Source organism: Vombatus ursinus, unplaced genomic scaffold (genome assembly GCF_900497805.2).
Source record: "Vombatus ursinus unplaced genomic scaffold, bare-nosed wombat genome assembly UNPS02009205.1, whole genome shotgun sequence".
NCBI lineage: Eukaryota > Metazoa > Chordata > Mammalia > Diprotodontia > Vombatidae > Vombatus > Vombatus ursinus.
In genome coordinates this window covers 55,009,614-55,032,894 of record NW_020948983.1, presented here as the reverse complement: position 1 = coordinate 55,032,894, position 23,281 = coordinate 55,009,614, and the positions used below count along the sequence as shown (strand labels likewise).

At 45.1% G+C, this 23,281-nt stretch overlaps 1 protein-coding gene across 1 annotated transcript; it reads left to right on the top strand.

Annotated features, from left to right (window-relative positions):
- CILP (cartilage intermediate layer protein) lies at positions 1-21,079 on the top strand. Its single transcript, XM_027851435.1, has 9 exons — positions 1-367; positions 2,423-2,597; positions 5,488-5,601; positions 6,635-6,904; positions 9,659-9,838; positions 13,358-13,672; positions 14,640-14,748; positions 15,104-15,261; positions 18,030-21,079. The coding sequence occupies exons 2-9, from the start codon at positions 2,537-2,539 to the stop codon at positions 20,399-20,401; spliced, it is 3,579 nt and encodes a 1,192-aa protein (XP_027707236.1). The 5' UTR covers positions 1-367; positions 2,423-2,536; the 3' UTR covers positions 20,402-21,079.
- The last annotated feature ends 2,202 nt before the right edge of the window (positions 21,080-23,281 follow it).

Below are 23,281 nucleotides of genomic sequence, written 5' to 3'. Positions count from 1 at the left end.
TTGAAAATGGCAAAAAATATCAATCCCCTTCCTCTGAACTGTTCATGTTCCACAGAGCCCTAGTCAGCTCCCAGGGTGCTATTCTTTCTTGCTCCCAAATTCTAGTATTCCAGAAACTCTTTATCCCCTGTTTGCAAAGTGTTTTCCTGAGGGAGGGTCTGGATGTCAAATCATTGCCTCTGTGGGCCGCTGTGGGGAGAGGAGTGGGTGCTGAGGTTTCCTCAGGCTCAGATCTGGTTTTGGCTGCCGCTTCCCGTGGCTTTGTGCCACGAGCTGAGCCACCAGCTGTGCTATATAAGCCGGGCGGTCCGGCTGGCCTGTGTGGAGAAGACAGTACCCTAGCAGAGAAGTTGAGCTGAGGACTCTGGTAAGCAATGGCTTTCCCCATCCCCATCCCCATCCCCATTCCCATCCTCATCCTCATCCTCTGAGCACTGAACCTGCTCCCTACCCTCACTCTCAACCACCTTTCCTTTTCAAGAAACTCAGGACTGTGTATGTTCTCCCCCGTCCTCAACAAAACTTCAACAAGCTCCTTTCCAGCTTGTTTGGAATTTGTGCACAGTGAGACCAGAGCCCCTGTTTCTTGTAGGAAAGTGTAATGTCCTACCTTTATCCATCCTTTTATCTCCTTGTTTCTTTCTCCCTTTTCCTCCATTCTGCAAACCAAACAGTCTCTTTTCCTCCTGGTCCTGCTCAGAGCCCTGGTACCTTTGGAAGAATCTCACGTTCTCTTTGTGATGCTCCCTGGAGCTGCTTTGTCCACTGGCTTTGGTTACATGTGGAGGCAGGAAAGACTTTAAGTCAGGGGATGTGGTTAGGAAAGCTCTCAGAGCTGCCAGAAGGGAAATGTTTTTTCCACAAGGTACCTGAGGCTGCCCTGGTCTCTACAGAGAGTACGCTCATATTTAAGTCTGACAGATCTTTGGGCCTCTTTGTTTCTCTCTGATCTCTACCTTGTCTTAAGGCAAAACACCCAATTGTGCTGTGACTTTAGGCAAAAATACCACTTCATCTTTGTGGATCCTAGTTACCTGATTTGTAAGCTGTAAAGGTGACTTTAGAGGCTTATTAGATTTCTAAGGCCCCTACCACGTCTAAATTTCTATGAAATAGATTTCTAGAACCAAGGGTGTGGTTTGATTCTTCCTCATGGGTGGCTGTCACCCCACCCTTCCCATCCTGCCCTCTCTTCCCCATTCAGAATATGTACCCCACCCTCCACCCCCCACCCCCCACCCCCCAGCTGTTTCTCCACCCTTTGAATATAGCTGGGTTTCGGATGTTGAAACTGAGGATTTTTGAATCTCCCTCTGCTCCAGTTTTCCAGGAACCAGCTAGATTCAAGTCTGGCCAAATCCCTGGGGGAGAAATAAAAACATCCTGATGGTTGATGGTCCACATCTCCCTTTACAACAAGTTCGATTTACAGTTTGTTGAAGTAGTCTTTGAAAAAAAAAAAAACCAAACTCAAGAGTTCCCCTAATGGGACATGAGGCATTCCCACATGGCTTGGCTAGGCCTCGGACATTTGGGAAGCAAGTCTGCTTTCACGCTTAGTCCTCTCAGCTCCTTATTATCTCACTCTCATTTCTTGCCTCCCAGCTTGGCCTCCAGCTCGGGGCTTCCCAAACAAAACGAAGAAAATTTGTTCCAGCTGCAATCCATGTACATCTGGAAATAAATTTGCTGAGGGGTCTGTTTCTGATTCATTTGCCTTCCGTGCTGATTGTCCTCCCCCTCCCAGCTCTCCCTGTCTATCCCCCCTGACTGGTTGGGGGCAAAGGTTGAAAGGACAAGACCTTGAGTGGAAACTGTGTTGTGTCTACAGATTCCAAAGCCTCCTCATTTTGTGGGAGGGTGAGCACCAGGGCAGGGGTTGGGGTTGAGAAGCATATTCTGAAGATCTTGAGGCACTGGGGACTAAAGGTGTGTGCGGTGAAGGGGAATGGAGGATCTGAGCAGAGAGAATGGAGATGATAAATAGTACACTGGAGTCTTGCACGAACCGGGCAAGGGAGGAGAGTGGGGCTGATAAATAATTCAAGACAGAGTCTCCCTTTGGAGAGAAGCCCTGGTTCTTTGGCTGGATGTTATTGGCACTAGTAGTGAGAATACGCCTAATTGATCCTCATGCTTCCAGATGCTGGCGTGTGGAGGGCTGTGAGCTGAGAAGCAATGGGGCACTTGCTCCAAGGGAGAAATTAGGGTGTGTGTGTGTATGGTGGTAGGAGGGATATCTGCCTGGTTTAACCTGGGGGAGAGGGGTAAAACAGTGGTCTCAGTGTGGCCTAGACCCAATGAGGCAGGTATCTCGCTCCAACTGCAATGCTTCTGCCCTCCCAACATGAGAAGCTTTTCTCTTTTAAACCATAAATGATCAGAGAACTAAAGAATCTAATAAAAAGAACCTCCTTTACAGGTCACTGAATCTGGAGAAACTTGTGGGAAAGTTATCTTTAGAGGAAGGACTGGCCAGTCCAGAGCCACCCTTTCTCAACTCGCCACCCTCCCTGTCCAGGGGCCAGAGGAAGCTATGGCAGTGGTGAAGGCGTGGGTGGTCTCCCTCCTGATCCTGGAGGTTACCTTCGAACTGGGTAAAGGCTAAGTATCCACTATTTCCCGAGTATCCCACAATAAACAAAAATCTGTCTTCTCTCCCTCCCCCACCCCTATCACTGAAGGAAAAAGAAAATAAAGTGAAAACCCTAATAACTAATATGCAGTCAGAAAACAAAATCTGCATTGGTCATGTTCAAAAAATACATGTTGAATTCTGTGTCCTGAGTTCCTCACCCTTCTGTCAGGAGGTAGATAGCACATCTCATCATAAGACCTCTGGAGTCCAGCTTGGTTATCATATAAGTCTCCCACCTACTGTATCAAAGGCTAGACTTAACTATGCCTGACCCAGATCCCAACTGTAGGCCCACCGTAATCTCCACTTTTAGCCCTTCTCCCTAGCTAAGGAGTGGCAAGGCCTCATAACGTTTGGGTGTTGGCCCACTTGCCATTTTCATTTAAATCCTTTCATTTTAATTTGGGTTCTGATGTCTGGTTTCAAGTTGGCAATATGTGCCCATCTTTAGACTGGGAGAAGCCTGATTAACTACCTGGGTCCCAGGACGGACTCATGCCCAGCCTCTGACTTAAAGCTTTAAGATCCAGGCCACCAACTAGAACGTTCCCTTCAGCTCCGCTCTGCTCCCAAGACAGGGAAAGGATCCCCTCTAGCTGGGCTCCTCGACTACCTTGGTGCTGCTAGGGACTCCAGAATCTCCTTTTCCAAACTGTAGTGTTCAGGGGGGTGATAGGAGTAAGTGGTTTTAAATGCCCCCTTCCATACTGCCATTCCCCGGCAGCTTTCAGCACACAGGTGCTTGAACAAATGTTGTCTCAGCACCCCTTCTCCAACCCCCTCAGTTTCTTCCTTGATATTTTCCATTCTGACAGCTGGCAGCTTGAAAAGATGATTAAACATTCGGCAATCTGGGAGAAAATCAAATTAGTTTGATTAAAAAGAACTCCTGTGCCTCAATTAAGCAACAGAAAAAAAAATTCTAATTTGGGTTCAGAACACGAGAGTTAATTGGTTTTCAAAGCTGCTATTGCTATGCTGCTGAGGCTGCCTTACTGTCTTTCCTGCTCTCACCCAATTCTGAACTGGGAAGATGGTCTGGGGTGGTGAATTTACAAGAAAGAGGACCTGGCTTTAAATCCAAGTTCTGTGATGTATTACCTGTGTGACCTTGGGCAAGTCACTTGCCCTTTGCCTCAGCTTCTTCTTCTGTGAAATAAGGTGGTTAGACTAGATGGTCTCTAAAAGTCCATTTCAACTCTAAAATCCACTGCAGCTCTAAATCCTACAATTTTCTATGATTATAAATATATACTTGGATCAGAGAAGGTAAAGATAAGATCTGGCAGTGGTGGGGGGGGAAGGCCTTCAACAGCTAATGCTCCCTTTGGAACTTAAGATGAGCCACTGAAAGGAGGTCCCACTAAAAAATAGACCCCTAGGTATGGGGAGGGGGGAATATTTTTAATCATCAGTGGTTTGGGCTTTGTATGAAGCCAAGCTTTCAAGAAAAGACTTAAGCTGAAGGGTCAGAGCCAGTGCAGGTCAAATGTGTGTGTGTGGGGGGGGGCGGTAATAATGCTATTCATAGACATATTCCCCAATCTCTTTCTCTTATTATTAGTGACTTTGATTCCTGACCCTTAAGGCCCTTTTCTGTAAAATGGGGATAGTAATAATCCTTTTCTCACAAACTTATTGTGAGGATCAAATGGGATAATGTATATAAAGTACTTTGCAAAATTTAAAACACTATATAAATATCCATTATCATCAGAGTCATTATCTAACCATTCCCCAGGGAGGCTACAGAGAAATAAGGACTTTGAATGACCAGGTTAAGTCTGGTGTGAGCATTGATGTCATTGCGGGTCACATGCTGGTAGTGTAGGACTCATCACTATTTGTTAGTTAAAGAATCAGGCTTTCAGAGCTGGGAGAGGACTTAAAGACCATCTAATCTGCCTCTACTCCACTCATTTTACATATGGGGAAAGTGGGCCTAGAATGGTGAAATGACTTGCCCAGGGTCACAGCCAAGCCTAAAATCTAAGTGCCCTGACTCAGGCCAGCATTATGATCTTACTGTCTCCCTAGGTCACTGTGTATTGTCAAGGGGCCTTATGGCAGTGTGGAAAGATGGGAAGGAATAATAGATATGCTGGGGTAGGGCCAGGGACCTTTTCCTGAGCTGGTAAATTCCCATCTCTATACCCTGGGCTCCTGGGCACTTGTGCTGATGCTAAAGGAAAGCCTGGCCACATCCCTAGAGGCCCACATAAGGTGTCTCAGGTGCCCCATGTATAGATGGGGTTTGAGGGTCCCTGAAATCCTGCCATTAGTTTTATTCAACGAGATATAGTAGAAAGAGCATCGGATGCAGACAGGCCAGGAGATCTGAGTTCTAATCCCGGTTCTGCTACTGAGTTGCTACATAACTATAGGCAGGACTCTTATAGTGTCTTCATTTACAAAAAGAAAGGATGGAAAGGTCCCTGTTAGGCCTCAAGAATGTCAAGATCAAACTTATTTTAAAAATGTAAATCCCTCTAGGAGGTAGACTATATGAAGCCACTGTCGGTCACTAATGCTTTAGTATGAAGGAGTTTCTTTAATTACTTCCCCCCATACAAGAAGGTAGCATGCAGATATTGGATGTTTAATGGTGGTCAGGGTGATAAGAGAGGGAGAGGGTAGAGAAAGGAAAGGATGGTGCTACCAAAGACTTTTAACTTTATAGACTTCACAGTTTTGTTCAGGGTGACATGTTGGGTTCCCCAGAACAAATGACCAGGGTGTCTGGGAAGGAGGAACCGCCTAGTCTCTTTTGGTTATCCAGGTGCCTGGCACATTGGTCAGGCTCTCCTCTTACAGATGTTGCGTCTTAGCCCTCCTAACCCCCAATCTAGTGTCCGCTGTAGGTCCTGGGATGAGGCAGATGATGCTTTCCCAGTCTGTTCGGAGAGTGCAGCCAGGGAAGAGGAACCTCAACAATCTGGCCAAGCCTGCTGACCCCGAAAACAGTGAGTCACTGACCTCTCTGGGCCCTCAGCCCCTGGGTAGTGGGAGTCTGGAAGAAGGGGATGAAAGTGGGAAGGGCAGGGGAGAAGACTGGTTCAGTAGCTACTAAGAACCCTGACCACATCCTTTAAGTAGAAAAGTAGAGATGACTAGAAAATCAGAAAAGCCAGAACATACCTGCCCTGGAGTGAATTTAGTGCAGTGGAAATAATAAAGGCAGCATGCATTATTATTGTATTTTTGCACTTTTTAAAGCACTTTCTTTACAAAAAAGTATTTATGAGGTATTTCTGTACTAGATCTTATGGGGTGACAAAAAGTGGTACAAGACACATTCCCTGCCCTCATGAAGCTTACAGTCTAGTAGGAGAAATAAGACATACACAAAGTAGAACAAGGAAGTGCCATAAATGAACTACAAAGTGCTATGGAGTTCAGAGAAAGGAGGGATTACTACTAGATGGAAGGACTCATGGAAGGCTTCAGGAAAGAGGTAGCCTGTGAGTCGGGCTTTTTAGGAATTGGGCAGAGCTAAGCAGGAGAGGCAGGAGGCAAAGGTACCCTAGGTAGAAGGCACAGCATAAGCAAAGGCACGGGGGTGGGACACTTCAGTGGTATTTAGGGAGTATGGAGTAGGAGGTAGGGCTAAAAAAGTAAGTTTGGGATGGATTATGAAGTGGCTTGGATGCCAGGTTCAGGAGTTTGTATTTTGTTCAGGTATTAGGGAACTATTAAAAGTTTTTGTGCAGAGGGCTGACTCGATAAGAATCATGGTTTAGAAAGATTAATCTGGCAACAAAAGCAGCCAATCCTACTATTTCTTCTTGGCAAGATTGGGTGATCTCTCCAAATCAGGAGAGGTAGATTCTTGGACACTAGGCCACCAAGCAGTTTCTATGGGCTCAGGGCCGTATTGTTTCATCTTCTTTCTTCTCCTGCCCACCCACTCTCTATCCCCACCCCTAACAGGACAGGCTGCTCCCAGAGGTTCTATGACCCCCAGTCGTAAACCCACCCTGTCTCTTGGTTACTCAGGTCCTGGGGAGTGGACAACATGGTTCAACATTGACCACCCCGGTGGACAGGGTGACTATGAGCGGCTGGATGCCATCCGCTTTTACTATGGGGATCGAGTGTGCTCAAGGCCTCTGCAGCTTGAGGCCCGGACCACTGACTGGATACCTATGACTAGAACTGGCCAGAGGGTTCACAGCAGCCCTCATGAGGGCTTCTGGTGCATAAACAAGGAGCAGCTGCCAGGCAAAAACTGTTCCAACTACACCGTCAGATTCTTCTGCCCCCCAGGTGAGTAAGGGATAGAAGATTATTGCCTTGAGTCAATGGTAGCAATAACATGAGGGTCTGGATGGTACAAGGGCACAGCAATACTCCGTACTCCTCCCTGACCCTCTCATAATAATCAATGACAGCATTATCAGTTGAAAACAACCTTGGATCTGGAGTCAGAGGACTGGGCCTTGAATGCTAACTCCACTTGCTTCCTGTGTGATCTTGGACTAGTCACTGTTCTGCATTAGGCTTCGGTTTCCTCTTTTGTCAAATTAAAGTGTTGGACTGGAATCAGGAGTGGGGAACCTTTGGTCTCAAGGCCACATGTGGCCCTCTAGGTCCTCAAGTGCAGCCCTTTGACTGAATCTAAACTTCACAGAACAAATTCCCTTAATAAAAGGATTTGTTCTGTAAAACTTGGTCTCAGTCAAAAGGCTGCACCCAAGGACCTAGAAGGCCACATGTGGCAGGTTTCCCACCATTGGAGGTGATCTCTAGAGTTCTTTCAAGCTTTAAAGATAAGATCCTATGAGCCTCCCAACTCTAAATCCTATGATCCAAAAGCCTTGCCCTGGAGTGCAAATTTGCCTTCCTCATGCTTTGAATGTATACCACGTGATGCTGGAGAATGCTGGGGGGTTGGAGAAGCCAACTTGTGAGTAACTGAGAGTGGCTGGCTGCAAGTCAGTGGGTCTCTAGAGTTCTTCAAAGCCTTTGCCCTGCTTGAACTAGCAAACTGTACATTTTCAAGGCAGGTACTCACACCTCAGAAATCTGTAAATGTTGCCAATTACGGCCTGGTTTATTGTCTAGAAAGGGATGGAGAAAATGCAGATTAAATTTAAAAGTGTGTCCTGTGGTGTTTTTTTCTGGAAAGACGGTTCTGCTCTGTGTTCTCTCATTTACCCATAATGGAGCACCAGAATTAAGACTCATTCTCACAGTTTTACAGATGGGGGAACCCGGGAAAGGTCTAGCACCTAGGCGTCTAGTACCTTAACCTCTAGTTCATATGATTAACTTAATTTTTGTTCCACTTCTTCCCAGCTTAGCCCCTGGTCAGAAGACCACTGGGGCCCTTTTCCCCAAGGATCACAATATTTTGCAGTCATTGAGAGAGGAAAGGAGTTTGCCCCTCAGGTCACTTAGAGTGAGGATAACAAAACTGGTGGATGGAGCCTACACATTCCCCGCCTCCATGCTCCGTGCTGCTCGTCTTGTAGGCCTTCCCCCTCTCTGGGCATTTTATGCCAATTCTTGTTTCAGAAAGCCAGACTGCCCATGCTACACAGCCTAATGTCGGATTGGTGAGAATAGATTATTATAGTCTTCATGTGGTCTTCTGGTGAAGGCCAGTGACCTTCACTCACCAAGACTTTGGTGGAATGGGGGAATGAATGGAGTCTCAATTCCAAACCCCACTGTAATTGATGATTATTTCTGTGTCTCAGCTCTCTGGGTTAGGAGGTCCAGGGCCTGCCAACCTCTGTGAAGACACTTAGGTTATTTCTATACAGGCAAGAGAGACCAAGTTGGTTTCTGTTTTTTGTTTTGTTTTGTTTTTGTAAAGTGTTGCCTGCTATAGCAGTATACTATATAAGAGTATAGTATATATAACAGTATAGTAGTATACTACTGGATTTATTTTTTCAATTAATAAGAATCAATTTTCCCTCCCTCCTACTTCTTCTCCCATCATCGGGGAAAATAACAACAAAAGCCTTTTAACAAATATGCCTAGTCAAGCAGAAGTAATGCCTACATTGCCTGTGTCCCAAAAAATGTATGTTTCATTATGCAACCTTAGTCCGTCATCATTCTGTACAGGGGTGGGTGGCAGATTTCATCACTAACCCCTGGAATTACTGTTAATCATTTAGTTGTTCAGAGTTCTCAAGCCTTTCCAAGTTGTTTGTCTTTATGATGCTGTCAACGTATGAACTGAACTCCTGGTCCTGCTCAGTTCATACAAGTCGATCCACAATTCTCTCAGACTTTCCCTTTCATTATTTCTCATGGCCCTGATAATATCCCTTTACATTCACATATAATAATTTGCTTAGCCATTCCCCAATTGATGGGCACTTCTTTAGTTCTTACTTCTTTGTCCCTGCAAAAAAGTTGCCTTAAGTATTTTTGTAAATGAGTCCTTTCCCTCTTTATTTGATCTCTTTGGGGCATAGGCCTACTAGTGGTATTGCTGGGTCAGTGAGCATGCAGTTTAGTAGCTTTTAGGGGCATAGTTTCAAATTGCTTTCCAGAATGGTTGGACCAATTCCCAGCTCCACCAACAATGCATTAGTGTGCCTAGTTTCCTAATGTACTATTTTTAAAAGTGACGTTGTGTTCAGCAAATAATTCCTTACTCTTTGCAAGTGTAGAAATAGTACTTAAGAAGAGATTTGTGGATTCACAGAACCTCAGAGGTACACCTAGTCCAGCTTGTATCTGAGCAAAAATTTCTTCGACCACATCATGCACTCTATGCAAGTCAATGTAAACTTCCCACTGCCTCCCAACTTTAAGCAAGACCCTTGGGTCTTTTGTCTTGCTGCTAGTAGCTCTTGTGGACAATTCTCCTGGAGAACTGTATTTCTTGGGGAAGAGTTGCATGGTGAAAACTGGCTGTCTGCCAATTGGGGACCTTTGGCAGATGTCCTTTGAAAGGCTGTGGACGACTTTGGGCAGATAACCTTTGGAAATGAGGGAAATGGGACATGGGGAGTCTGAATAGAGCCCCCTACTGATTCTACCCGGGCCATCTTACAGGATCTTTACGCCGAGAGACTGACAGGATCTGGAGTCCTTGGTCTCAGTGGAGTGACTGCTCAGCCTCCTGTGGTCACACTGGTGTCCAAACCCGCACTCGGAGTTGTATGTTAGAGACAACCTGGCTCTGCAACGAAGCCACAGAGGAGGGCCGGCACTGTGTGAGCCCTGCTTGTGCAGGTACCAGCAGCTTATCTATTCCTTCCCCTGTACATCCCAGCACTCTATCCGAGGTGGAAATGCTTCTCCTGAGCTCTGTCATACCTTAGGTATGAAAATCTACACAAGGTTGAAAAACAAGGTATTGTTATAAGCTCCCCTAACACCTCTTATCTTCCTTTGCCTCCTTCCCCTCTCCTCCCTCAAAAGAGACAAAGAGATGAGAAGCTAATGGATGAGAATGGGTGGGATGTCCAGAGGGAGGGATGGCCAACAGATAGGCTTAGAAGGATGAGGGTTAAGAAGGGAAATCCTCAAGCTTCTCTCCAGAGAAAGGGAAGGCAACATGAGATCGGGCCCTTCAAGACTCAGCTCAGATCTCAGCCTCTGTAAGGGCTTTCCTTGTCACCCCCTCCCCTTCCCCTTTGCTAGTGCCTTCCCTCTGAGATTTCCTTTCTTATATATCTTGTATGTACATAATTGTTTGAATGCTGTCCTCACCATTAGAATGTAAGCTTCTTGAGGGCAGAATTTGTATTTTTTGCTTTTCTTTGTGTCCCTACCACTTAGCACAGTGCCCGAAACACAGTAAGAGTTTAATAAATTCCTGTAGACTGACTGACACAAATATCCCAATCTGAGGTTGTCTGCAGCTAGGTAGTTTAGTGGATAAATCACTGCACTTAATGTCAAGGGGATTTGAGTTCAAATCCTGCCTCAGACAATGATTAGCTGCATGATCCCTGGAGAAATCACTCAACCCCCAGCCTCAGTTTCCTCAAGTGTAAAATGGAGATATTAATGACACTTACCTCACAGTACTGCTGTAAGGCTCAAATCAGGTAACAAGTGTAAAGAGCTTTGCATACCTTAATGCACTATATAAATGTTAGTTACTGTGAATGGATGAATAATACCTTTATTAAGCACTTACTAAGTACAAAACTGTGTTAAGCACAGAAGATACACTTAGAAAAGGAAGATAATTAATTTTCAAAAAATAAATAAAATTTTTAAAAAAGGAAGGCAGTCCCTGCTCTCAAGAAGCTCACATTTTAATTAATGGGGGAGACAACACATAGGGAAGGTTTCAGCTCTAAGTCAGATGGAAAGGTCCCATGATCCTTAGGGTACAGTGGCAACGCAGATGGTCATGCCTCTCCTTTAATGTCATTTCCACCAAGGAAATAACATCAGTTTCTGATGTTGAACCATTTGACAATGTCAAGGACTTTGGTGACAAGGATTTTCTTTCCTGGGTCTTCAGCAGCTGTGGCTGTAGCACTGTAGGAGCAGCTAGTTACCAGCCTGCATCTCCACTGGGGTTGCCTCCCAGGATGACGCCTATGGGCACTGCACTAAAAGTATTGCCTTTCCCAAGGCTCTCAGAATGCTTTCCATAGGGGTCTGAGGGCAGATGGTGATCAAGGTGGTAACTGTGGTTTGACCTGCCCAGCCCATGCTGCCTCCTGTCTTTCCTTCGGGGTGCCTTGCTTGACCTACAGGTTGCAATTGTTTGGCAGCTGATAAGGATGGCTGGACCCTTCTCCTCAGGGGTTGTTTCCCTGGGTGATGGCTATGTGGGCCATTGCTATTACCTGAACCTGCCCATCAGTCCTTTTTATTCTGAATACCCACTATGTACAAAGACTTGTACTAAGGAAGGTGGAGATAGTGGCCTTCAAGTATTTGTAGACTTATTGTGTGAAAGTGTGAAAGACTTGTTCTGCTTTGAATGAAGAGGAAGGAGCAAGGAACAACAGGCAGAAGCTATAGAGAGGTAAATTTAGGCATGATGCAAAGAGAAACTTCCTAACAATTAGAGAACTGTTCAAAAGCAGAATAAATTATCTCAGGACACTATATATTCTCTGTCACAGGAAATCTTCAAGGAGAATCTGCATGGTCACTTCTCAGGGGTATTGTAGAGCTGATTCCTGCTCAGGGATGGGTTAGGCCAGATAGCTTCTGAAGTCTTCTTCAATCCCAAATTTCTGTGCGTGTAAGTGTGTAGGCTCAGGGGCCCTTAGAATCCTAGAATCTCAGAACAGAGCGTGTCTAACTGCCACTTGAAACAAGAATTCTCTATATAGTATTCTAAGGGTCATTCAGCCTTTTCCTGAACACATCCAGTGACAAGGACTGTTTACTGCCTCCCAAGGCAGTTTCTGATTTAACAGAGGAGACGTGGTCCCTCTTCAAAGGAAATTTAAGTCAGATTGATGAGAAAAAAGAATTACTCTGCAGTGATGATGATGATGATGATGACAGCTTTGAGGAAGGTTTAAAATTCAAGATTTTAAAACTGCTTTCTGCATAACCCTATGAAGCCAGTAATATAAGCAATATTATCCCCATTTTACAGATGAGAAAACTGAGGCTCAAGAGATTAAATGGCCAGGATTCAAACTCAGGTTTTTTTTTTTTTTTTAACTTCAAGTTCAATGTTAAGTGCAAATGCAGGCAGCACAAAACCAGTCCATAAGAGCTGGGCAGATGACAAGTAAAAGAAAGATCTCACTGGGGTGAGATACAATCAGGGCAGCTCTCTCAGACAGGCAGCTTGGGGTAGGAAAAAGAATACAAGGGTCAGAAAACCTGAGTTCTAGACCTCGTTTTGCCACTATTTTTGCCACTACTTTCTGGGCCTCAGCTTCCTCCTCTCTAAAATAAGTGATTTGTATCAGATGATTGCTAAGGTCCTCACAAGTTCCAACACAGGATGAAAGGAGGGGAAGAGCACTGACTGGTGGAAAGAAATGGAGATGTTCAGTTGCCTCAATTCCATTTCCCTTCTTCACTTACCTCTTCCCACCCCACCTCACTTCTTCCCCTCTAGGTGGAAGGAAAAGTCAATCAATCAGTATTGAGTGCCTACTATGTACCAAGCACTGTGCTAAGCACTGGAGATACAATTAATAAAAAGAAAGAGTCCCTGCCCTCAAGAAGATGACAATCTAATGGGGGAGACAACACGCAAATATATACCAAAAAAGCTATATACAGGAAATAGTTATTAGCAGGAAGGCACTGGAATTAAAGGAGGTTGGAGAAAGCTTCCTGTAGAAGGTGAGATTTTAGTTGGGACTTAAAGGAAACCAGGGAGGTCAGTCGTCATAGTGGAGGAGGGACAGCATTCCAGGGAGGGGCAGGACAGCCAGAGAGAGTACCCCAACCCAAGACAGAGAGTCTTGTTCATGGGACAGCAAGAGGTGTCACTGGATCTAAGAGTAGGGTGTAAGAAGACTGAAAAGGTGGGAGGGGACTAGGTTATGAAGGGCTTTGAATGCCAGACAGAGGATTTTGTTTATTTGCTCCCGGAGGCAATAGGAAATCATCTTAGTTTATTGAGTGGGGTGGGGTGCAGTGACATGATCAGCCTGAGTTTTAGGAAATCACTTTAGTGGCTGAAAAAGAGAGTGGGGAGAGACTTGAGGCAGGCAGACCCACCAACAGGCTACTGCAGTAATCCTGGCATGACATGACAAGGGCCATCAGTCCATCTGTCCATGGTCACTGGTTTTTTTTTTCTTTTTCTAGCTTGTGACATGTCATGCACCATGGGCCAGGTGAATGCTGACTGCGATGCCTGCATGTGTGAGGATTTCGTACTGCACGGGGCCATTTCTCTCCCCGGAGGTGGCCCCGCCTCAAGAGCCACTGTCCATTTGGTGACCAAGACAATGAAGCCCCTGACCCAGACTGATAGAAATGGAAGGTTCCGAATCCCTGGCTTGTGTCCTGATGGCAAAACTATTCTGAAAATCACCAAAACCAAGTTCGCACCCATTGTCCTGACAATGCCCAAGACCAACAAGAGGACGGCCACTGTTAGTGCTGAGTTTGCACGAGCAGGTACCTCTCTGACCCCTCTTGGGTTGGGAGTGAGTCTAAAACAAGAATTCTTAGCCTAGGACCCACGAAATTGTTTTTTAAAGCAATATATTTTTGATAGCTATATTTCAATATAATTGGTTTTCTATGTATTTTTATGCTTTTAAAAACCTGATTCTGAGGTTGAGAGGTCTTTATAAGCCTCATCAGACTGTACCAAAAAGTGTTTATCTCTGGACCAGAGGGTAGTCAGTCTTCTCGGAAGGGATTTAGGTTCCTCTTAACCCCAAAGAAATGAGGTAATGAGGTCACAGGGGCTGTCCTAGGATAGACCAGCCTGGGAAGTTGGGATAGGCCAAAAGCATATGTAGAGATCCCAGAGAGTTCCCAAGAAACTCCTGTCCTCACAGGATTCTCCTTCCTCCTCATTTTCCTTCTCCAAGGGCCAGAGGAGAAAGAAACAACCCCATCCCTGCCCAAGATAGTTACCCCGGCCCACTGGGAATCCTACTAGCTTCTCTACCACCTGTAGTGTAAGAGTTCTTAACCTGGGGTCCATGAACTTGGTTTAAAACAATTTGATAACTGTGTTTCAATAGAATTGGTTTTCTTTGTAATTGTGTATTTTATTTTATGCATTTAAAAACATTCTAGGCCTCACCTGGCTGCCAAAGGGGCCCAGGACACACAAAATCCATTAATAAGAGCCTCTGCTTTTGTACCAAGTAGGAGGATGCGGCACCTAGGATGGGAGAAGGGTGTGACAAATATGGATTCTGTCCCAGGCTAGGGGATTAATGGCTTAAAGAGGAGCTGGGGGTGGAGCTACAGGACACAGTCCTTTGGCCTAGAAGCTCCAGGTAACCCAGGCATAGCCTAGGAGAGCTTCACTAATTATTCTGTAACTTTGACTAAATATTTGGTTGAGTGTGAGTCAAGGCAAAAACACACTTATTTTACAACTGTAAAGGTTAATTTCTCCTCTCAGAGCTACCTTACATTGTGAAGAATCCAGAGACTAAGGCAAGGAAAACTGGACAGAGTGTGTCTTTCTGCTGTAAAGCCACAGGGAAGCCCAGCCCAGAGAAGTATTTCTGGTAAGAAGTATCACTCAGCTCCATAGCCTCCCCTTCCAGTTGATCTTTATTCACTTCCCCAGGGAAGCCAGCACCGTCCTTGATGTGGTTCAAGAATGGTCTTAAAATTGGCTGTAGGGAGGGGGGTTGGGGGGGATGGGTGTGTGTGTGTGTGTGTGTGTGTGTGTGTGTGTGTGTGTGTGTTATTTTTTTGCCCTTCTTCCAGGGCTGTTTATTGAATAGCTGCCCCCTCTTTGGTCCTTCCAGTATTTCCAGGGGCCTGGTGGCTGCCACATGGTCAAGCTATCTGCTCTAAGAAAGGTGAATGGGTTGGAATAGGAGGACCAGATTAGTTCAGTATCTCCACCCTCTGTAGGTACCACAACAATACCCTGCTGGACCCTTCATTATATAAGTACGAGAGCAACCTGATAATGAAAAATCTGCAGAAGGTGCAGGCTGGGGAATATTTCTGCAAGGCCCAAAGTGATGCAGGAGCTGTGAAGTCACAAATTGCTCGGCTGTCTGTTATAGGTAAGGCCAAGAATGGTTCTGAACTCCCTGAGCGCACTCATGGCAGTGGATCTCCATTTATACTTTATTTTTTTTCCCAATTACATGTAAAAAAATTTTTTTAACATTTGTTTTTAAAAATTTTGAGTTCCAAATTCTCTCTCTCTCTCTTTCTCTTTCCCTCTCTCTCTCCCCATCTCTTTCTTCCTCCCTCCCTCCTTTCCCCTTGAGAAGGTAAGCAATTTGATATAGATTATATATGGGAAGTCATTCACATGCATTTTACATCAAGCTTTGATGTCTAAGATGATGCTCTGGTTTTCTTCACACTGAAATGTCAAGCTGAGAGGACAAATATGCTTCATTATGCTCATAGGAGGGGAGGCCTGTTAGTGGGTGGGGGGAAAGGAGCCAGACAAGATTCAATGAGGGCTAATGTCAGCTAATACACCTAGAGGGAAATAGTCCATGCTATGTCTTAAAAAGACAGGCTCTACACAATCAGTCTTGACCCTGCAGGGGTCAACTCATTCACTAAATCATGGGCTACAAGAAGTAGGCAAAGCTTATTAACTCTCAAAAGAAGTAATTTTAAGACAATAAAAGGAGGTTCAAGAAGGGTATCAGGGAAGATAGGTCATAATGACATTACTATTATTAGGAGCAGTCTTGTAATTTCATTGGTATAGTGAGTTCCCAGTGAGGAATTTTTTCTGTCAGTGCTGATGGATACCTTTCCCTGTAACTTCTAGTCTCAGACAGTTCCCTAAGGCATTGAGAGGGTCAGTAATTTGCCCTGTGTCTTTGAGCCAACATGTGCCAAAGATGGGACATGAATCCAGGTTTTCTTGACACTGAAGTTAGACCACTATCTATTATACCACTCTGCTTCTCAATGAATTAGGGAATAAAAAAAAAAAAAGGAATAGCAGAATCACATATTCGTAAAGCACTCAGTTTGCAAAACAATTTTCTATATACTTGATCCTCACAACAAAGACATTAAGTAGCCTGTGCAATTCATATTACTTGAATTTTTATGGTTGAGGAAACTGAGACTGAGAGGTTAAGTGACTTGTCTAAGTTATACAGCTAATGAGAAGCAGAGCTGAACCTTGAGCCCAGGTCTAATGACGCTGAGTGTCCAGTACTCCTTCAACTACAGAGAAGTTGGGGGCATATCCCTGGCTCCTTGAAGTCAGCAAAATGGAGGGCAACCCTGTTCTCTCACAATGCATTATTCAGTGCCACTATAAGGAACAGAATATAGAGACTGGATGGAACACTGGTTATAAGCCAGTGTAGCAGTTTGTATAGTAACAGAAAGAGCAGATGTTCCCAATAGCGGCACATTCTGAGATAAAGGATGACAGTATAGATGAATAATATAATATAATATTATATGTAATACAATATAAGTTAAAAAAGCACTATAGGGACAGCTAGGTGGTGCAGGGAATAGAGCACCGGCCCTGGAGTCAGGAGGACCTGAGTTCAAATCTGGCCTCAGACACATAATACTCCCTAGCTGTGTGACTCTGGGCAAGTCACTTAACCCTATACACACACACACACACACACACACACATAATGTAACATAATATAAATATATAGAGATACATATATACATACATACACAGAGAGAAATACAATGAATATAATAAATTCCAAGAATGTTCTGTAGGGATTGTTCCTGACATAGAACTCAGTGCCCATTCTCACGGAATAAATGCTGTGATAGATATTAAAATCAGAAAATAGTAAATCATGAGTTTGCTGCTAACTTGGGTTTTCTTTTTGGGAATGCATTTGCTTCCAGCAGGCCGACTTTCAGTGGTTTGAGGGAAGGCATTTATTTATCAAATAAGCCTGAGGTCCCTGAATGAGTCAATACTGTCTCAAAATCATAGGGTCCATTCTCCTAGTTTGGGTGTTGGGAGAAGGGCAGAGAGGAAACAGTAGTCACTCACACCATCTAAGACACTACTGAGTCCTCCCTGACATGGGGAATGTAGAAAAGTAGAATAAGCTGCCCAAAGCAGAAAACCTCCTTGTTGTTACATCAGCAGGTAGGGGATTCCAGGGTTTCTGGTCATTATCAGTCCCATAACACTTTGGAAAGTGACAAACAGTATAGTTTATCAGCCCCCCCCCCCCAACAATCCTGTCATATGTCCTTTTGTTTTTGGGTGGGGGGGATGGGGCAAGCTTTAAATATGGTTACTCACTCAAGCTCTCCATTGTCAAGTTCATAAAAACAAAATAGTCATCAAGCAGATAATTGATATCATTCTCCTTTGTCTCAGTTGCCAAGATTCTCTAATGATGCCTGTCTAATATAGGTAAATTAAGGCTGTCTATAGTGCTTTTTTTATTTTTCTAGTGAGGCAATTGCGGTTAAGTGACTTGCCTAGAGTCACACAGCTAGTGAGTATTATGTGTCTGAGGCCAGATTTGAACTCAGGTCCTCCTGACTCCAGGGCTGGTGCTCTATCTACTGCACCACCTAGCTGCCCCTATAGAGCTTTTTTAACTTAAGTCCTAGTCCCTCTGACTGGGAATCAAAGGGAAACTCCTGAGACACTATCGAGCCACCTTATCCTTAAACCTGCAGAATACAGTTCTATCTGCAGAGGAGGAGGAGGTCCTGGCCCCCCCAGCTAGTGTTTAGTCTAGGTACTGTCTCTGTCCCGGGTGCTGGGATATGGGAAATGGAAATTTCCACCCCAGCACTACATATATGAATATGCAATAACCTTTTATGGTATTTACATTATTTACCTTAACAGCGCCAAATGAGCCTCCTTGCAACCCGACACCTGAGAGTTACTTCATCCAGCTGCCTCACGATTGCTTCCAGAACGCCACCAACTCCTTCTACTATGATGTGGGGAGGTGCCCAATCAAGACGTGTGCTGGGCAGCATGACAATGGGCTCAGATGCAAAGATGCTACAGAAAGCTGCTGTGGAACGTCCAAGATGGAAGAGAGGGAGATTGAGTGCAGCGGATACACACTCCCTACAAAGGTGGCCACAAAGTGCAGCTGCCAGAAGTGTACAGAGACAAGGAGTATTATCAGGGGCCGCGTCAGTGCAGCAGATAATGGGGAGCCCATGAGGTTTGGTCACATTTATATGGGGAACCACAGAGTTAGCATGACTGGCTACAAGGGGACCTTTACCCTCCATGTGCCCCAGGACACTGAGAGGCTGGTACTCACCTTTGTGGACCGGCTACAGAAGTTTGTGAACACCACCAAAGTGCTTCCATTCAATAAGAAGGGCAGTGCAGTATTCCATGAGATTAAGATGCTCAGGAAGAAAGCACCAGTTACCTTGGAGTCTACAGAGACCAACATCATCCCCCTGGGGGAGGTGGATGGAGAAGATCCCATGGCAGAGCTAGAAATCCCTTCCAACAGTTTTTACAGGCAGAATGGGGATCTCTACAGGGGCAAAGTCAAGGCCAGTGTGACTTTCCTGGACCCACGGAACATTTCCACAGCCACAGCCACCCAAAGCGATCTGAATTTCATCAACGATGAAGGAGACACATTCCCACTCCGGACATATGGCATGTTTTCTGTAGACTTCACAGATGAAGCTGCCACTGAATCACTCAATGCAGGCAAAGTGAAGGTACATCTTGACTCTGCTCAGGTCAAGATGCCCGAGCACATACCTACAATGAAACTATGGTCACTGAACCCTGACACAGGGCTGTGGGAAGAGGAAGGAGATTTCAAGTTTGAGAACAAGAGGAGAAACAAAAGGGAGGCGAGAACCTTCCTGGTGGGAAACATGGAGATCCGTGAGAGAAGACTCTTCAATCTTGATGTTCCTGAGAGCAGGAGGTGCTACATCAAGGTGAGGGCTTACCGGAGCGAAAGGTTCCTTCCCAGTGAGCAGATCCAAGGGGTTGTGGTCTCTGTAATTAATCTGGAGCCAAAAACTGGCTTCTCATCCAATCCCAGAGCCTGGGGCCGCTTTGACAGTGTCATCACAGGTCCCAATGGTGCCTGTTTGCCTGCATTCTGTGATGATCAGTCCCCAGATGCCTATTCTGCCTATGTTTTGGCAAGCCTGAGTGGAGAAGAGCTGGAAGCTGTGGAGTCTTCACCCCAATTCAACCCCAATGCCATTGGAGTCCCCCAGCCCTATCTCAACAAGCTCAAGTACAGAAGGACAGACCACGACGATCCCAAAGTCAAGAAAACAGCCTTCCAGATCAACATGGCCAAACCAAGACCAAATACACCTGAGGAGAGCAATGGTCCTATCTATGCCTTTGAGAACCTCCGGGAGTGTGAAGAGGCCCCATACAGTGCACCCCATTTCCGGTTCTATAGGGTAGAGGGAGACAGGTATGACTACAACACTGTCCCCTTCAATGAAGACGACCCTATGAGTTGGACAGAGGACTACCTGACATGGTGGCCCAAGCCCATGGAGTTCCGGGCATGCTATATCAAAGTTAAGATTGTGGGACCTCTGGAGGTAAATGTGAGGTCACAAAACATGGGTGGCACACATAGGCAGACAGTGGGGAAACTCTATGGCATCCGGGATGTGAGGAGCACCCGAGACAGGGACCAACCCAATGTCTCATCCGCCTGTCTAGAATTCAAATGTAGTGGGATGCTTTATGACCAGGACCGGGTAGATCGCACACTGGTCAAGATTATACCCCAGGGCAGCTGTCACCGGGCCAGTGTGAACAGCATGCTACATGAGTACCTGGTTAACCACCTCCCCTTAGCAGTTAACAATGATACCAGTGAGTACACCATGCTGGCACCATTAGACCCACTCGGGCACAACTATGGCATCTACACCGTCACAGACCAGGACCCTCGGACAGCTAAGGAGATAGCCCTCGGCAGGTGTTTTGATGGCACATCTGATGGTTCCTCCAGAGTCATGAAGAGCAATGTGGGGGTTGCTCTCACATTTAACTGTGCAGAGAGGCAGGTAGGGCGGCAGAGTGCCTTTCAGTACCTTCAAAGCCCCCCAGCTCGGGCCACTGCAGGCTCTCTCAGAGGAAGAGTGGTTGGGGGGAGGCAGGAGAGGGAGAGTCAGTCTGGACAGCGCCGAGAAAGAGGGGCAGTCTCTCTGAGGTTTCCTGGACGGGCTCAACAGGAACCACCACTCAACAACTAGACTCTATGGTGTTTCTTTTATCACGGAATATCTTGTGGAAATGGAGTACAAACTGCTACCGAGTTAATTGAAGTGCATACGTCCTGGTACAACTTGCTGTGTGTTCCAGAGGTTGTTGCTGTCTTTGCCCCATGCTAGCTGCAATTTATTCAGAAAGGCTATTTCAAGAAAAGTCCCTTTGTAGGCCCCTCTAAACACACACACACACACACACACACACAGACGAACTAACTCCCTGGTAAAATTCTGGGGCTGGGAAGAAAGAACTTGGAGCCTCCTTCATCAAGTGTGATTGACGTGATCATGGCAGATTAAAGGACAGACATAAGATATATGTGACTGTGCCCTTGATCAGTGGGACTGGAGTGAATCAAGCAAAGCTCATACAATTGGTAACAAGGTAGAAGAATAAACCACAAGATTTTGTACTTGAAGTGTAAATAACTTATTTATTTCTTTGCTAGATTTAGAGTGATTTGTATGTATGTGAGGCTGAGCTATTGAGTGGTGAGCTATAATCACAGGTCCTTTACTGCAGTTGTGGAAGATGACTATCTCGATTCCATGAATGCATTTCTGTTAGGAGGGATAACTTCACTCACTCCTCTGATTTTATTCAAGCTTAAATGCCAGTGTAGCTGAGGGCAGATTTAAATAAAGAGGTATTTTTCACTTTGATTTGGCTCCCTCTCTTCTGTGTTTGGCCATAAAAGCATTCACAGGAAGGGCCACATAAGCCACGTAAGAGAGACCTGATTGATTTCATTCCAGAGAATGTAAAGTTCAGAGTAGGTTGAGAGGCTCAGTGCTCTTACAGAGTTTATTTGGAAGCATATCCTCTGCTGTGTAACAAGGCATAAAGTACAACCTCTAGTGTTGTTCTTATGGATCACATTTTCCATTAGCAAGGGTAAGCTGAGAGCCGTGGGTCACTGAGCACATTCTAGGTCCTTCAAGTAATGTGATGAACAGAAATCAAATGCTTTCCCCCAGTATTAGGGAGCTTATACAATGGCTTGGCCTGGGGATCTGCTGATCAATGCCAAGTGGACCTTTGGCTTCCTCAGACCTGGTTCTCTCTCCAGCTGGACTGGTTGACCTCACTGAGTAGTGTTTTTTTTTGTTTTTTTGTTTTTTTCCAGGCTGTTCTAAAGATGGACAACTTCTGTAGACACCCAATCACTGTTATGTATAACCTATGTCCCTTCCAGCAAAACATTCAGTCCAAGTGGTTTTTCTTTCGGAAAGGGCTTAGTTTAAAATAGCACATCAGAGGTTAGCGCATGTTGCCAGAGGGATACTGCACCCTGAAGCTCATTCTCTACCTACAGTCCAGGGCAAGCTACAGTGTTCCCTGACCTTCTCTTATGACTGCCAAGAGAAAGAGCCAAGGTGGGAGTGGGAGGCATTTTTTGATTAGGAGAACTATTCCATGAGAAATGGAGCAAAAAAACATCTACTCTCTTCCTGACACCATATGATAACTCCTTTTGGCCACTGCCATCCTGATCTGGGTTTGAGCCCCTGGCTCATGCTCAGCTGGGCTCCCTAAGGCTTCTTGGCCAATTACAAATTTCTCAAGTCACTTAACCATATCCCTGAAGTCACAGAGAATCAGTTGATGCTGAAGTCAGTCATGGCTGTGATTGCTCCTTGACCCATTTCTAGAGGCTGCTTCTGTCCACCAGTTCCCAGAAGGACCATTTTGCAGCCCAGCCTCTTAGGCCCGCCCAGTCAGTTGGGCTGAAGAACCAATGCTGGCTTCTTTGCAGCCATCTGGAAACAGCACACACTGAAAACAAAAGGAGGCAGCCACATTCTTTTTACTAGCTTCCTGAGCCAGAATTCACTGCTGTTAGGTCCAGAATGCCCTGGGTGTTTCCCTTTGGAAGGAATACTTAACATCAAGGGTACTGACAACTTGAGAAGACTGCCCTCCCTACCAATTCCTTCTCCCTACCAGTTCCCACTTCTTACTGACCTGGCTCCCTTTAATGAATTAACACTCTGTCAGAAGTGCTGGAAGCTGGCAAATCCTTCTGAAGCCAGCTCACAATGACTCCTCATTCCCAAGCTGTATGCCTTTTCAATGAACCAAAACCCTAAAGGATGAAGACTGAGATTCTCAAGTTCTCTGACAACACTCATTTTACCAAACCTCTGATTATTAATTAAATTTCCACATTCATTGTACACACTCAGAGGGTACCATGAGGGTAAAAGGTTTTTTTTTTAGCTTATTTCAGAAAAGGCTCTAAGATACTAAGAGAACATGAAGGTATGTTGAATTGTCACCATCATCATTATCAACATGGTGGTGGATGGCATACTGAATTTGGACCTGGGTTCAAATTTCAGCTATGCTGCTTACTATCTATGCAGGCAAGTAACGTCTCTGGGCCTGTTTTTCTCATCTGTAAATTAAGAGAATGGGACTAGATAACATCTAAGGTCCCTTCCTGCTCTAAATCTATGATCTATGATCCTATGAACAACAAGCATTTACTAATGACTTAGTATTTGCAAAGCACTGTGCAAGGTTCTGGAGATACAAAGAAAAAACATAAATAATCCCTGCTCTCAAAATAACTATCGAGGTTATAGGAATTATCAAATGAGTGTTCCAGGAAGTAAGTGTTTTGGTTCAATTCAACAAGCAATTATTAAGTGTGTGATGTGTACAGGGTAATGTGCTAGGGGACAGAGATAAAAAATGTTCTCAAGGAACTTATATTCTATTGGGAAGATACAGCATGTACACACTGACAAGTCAATACAACTGTAGGAGCTTAGGAGGGGAAAAGACCCCTGCAGGGTGGTCAGCAGAGTCTTTATGATAGAGTGGGATCTGAGCTAAGCCTTGAATAATGGGGAGAGAAA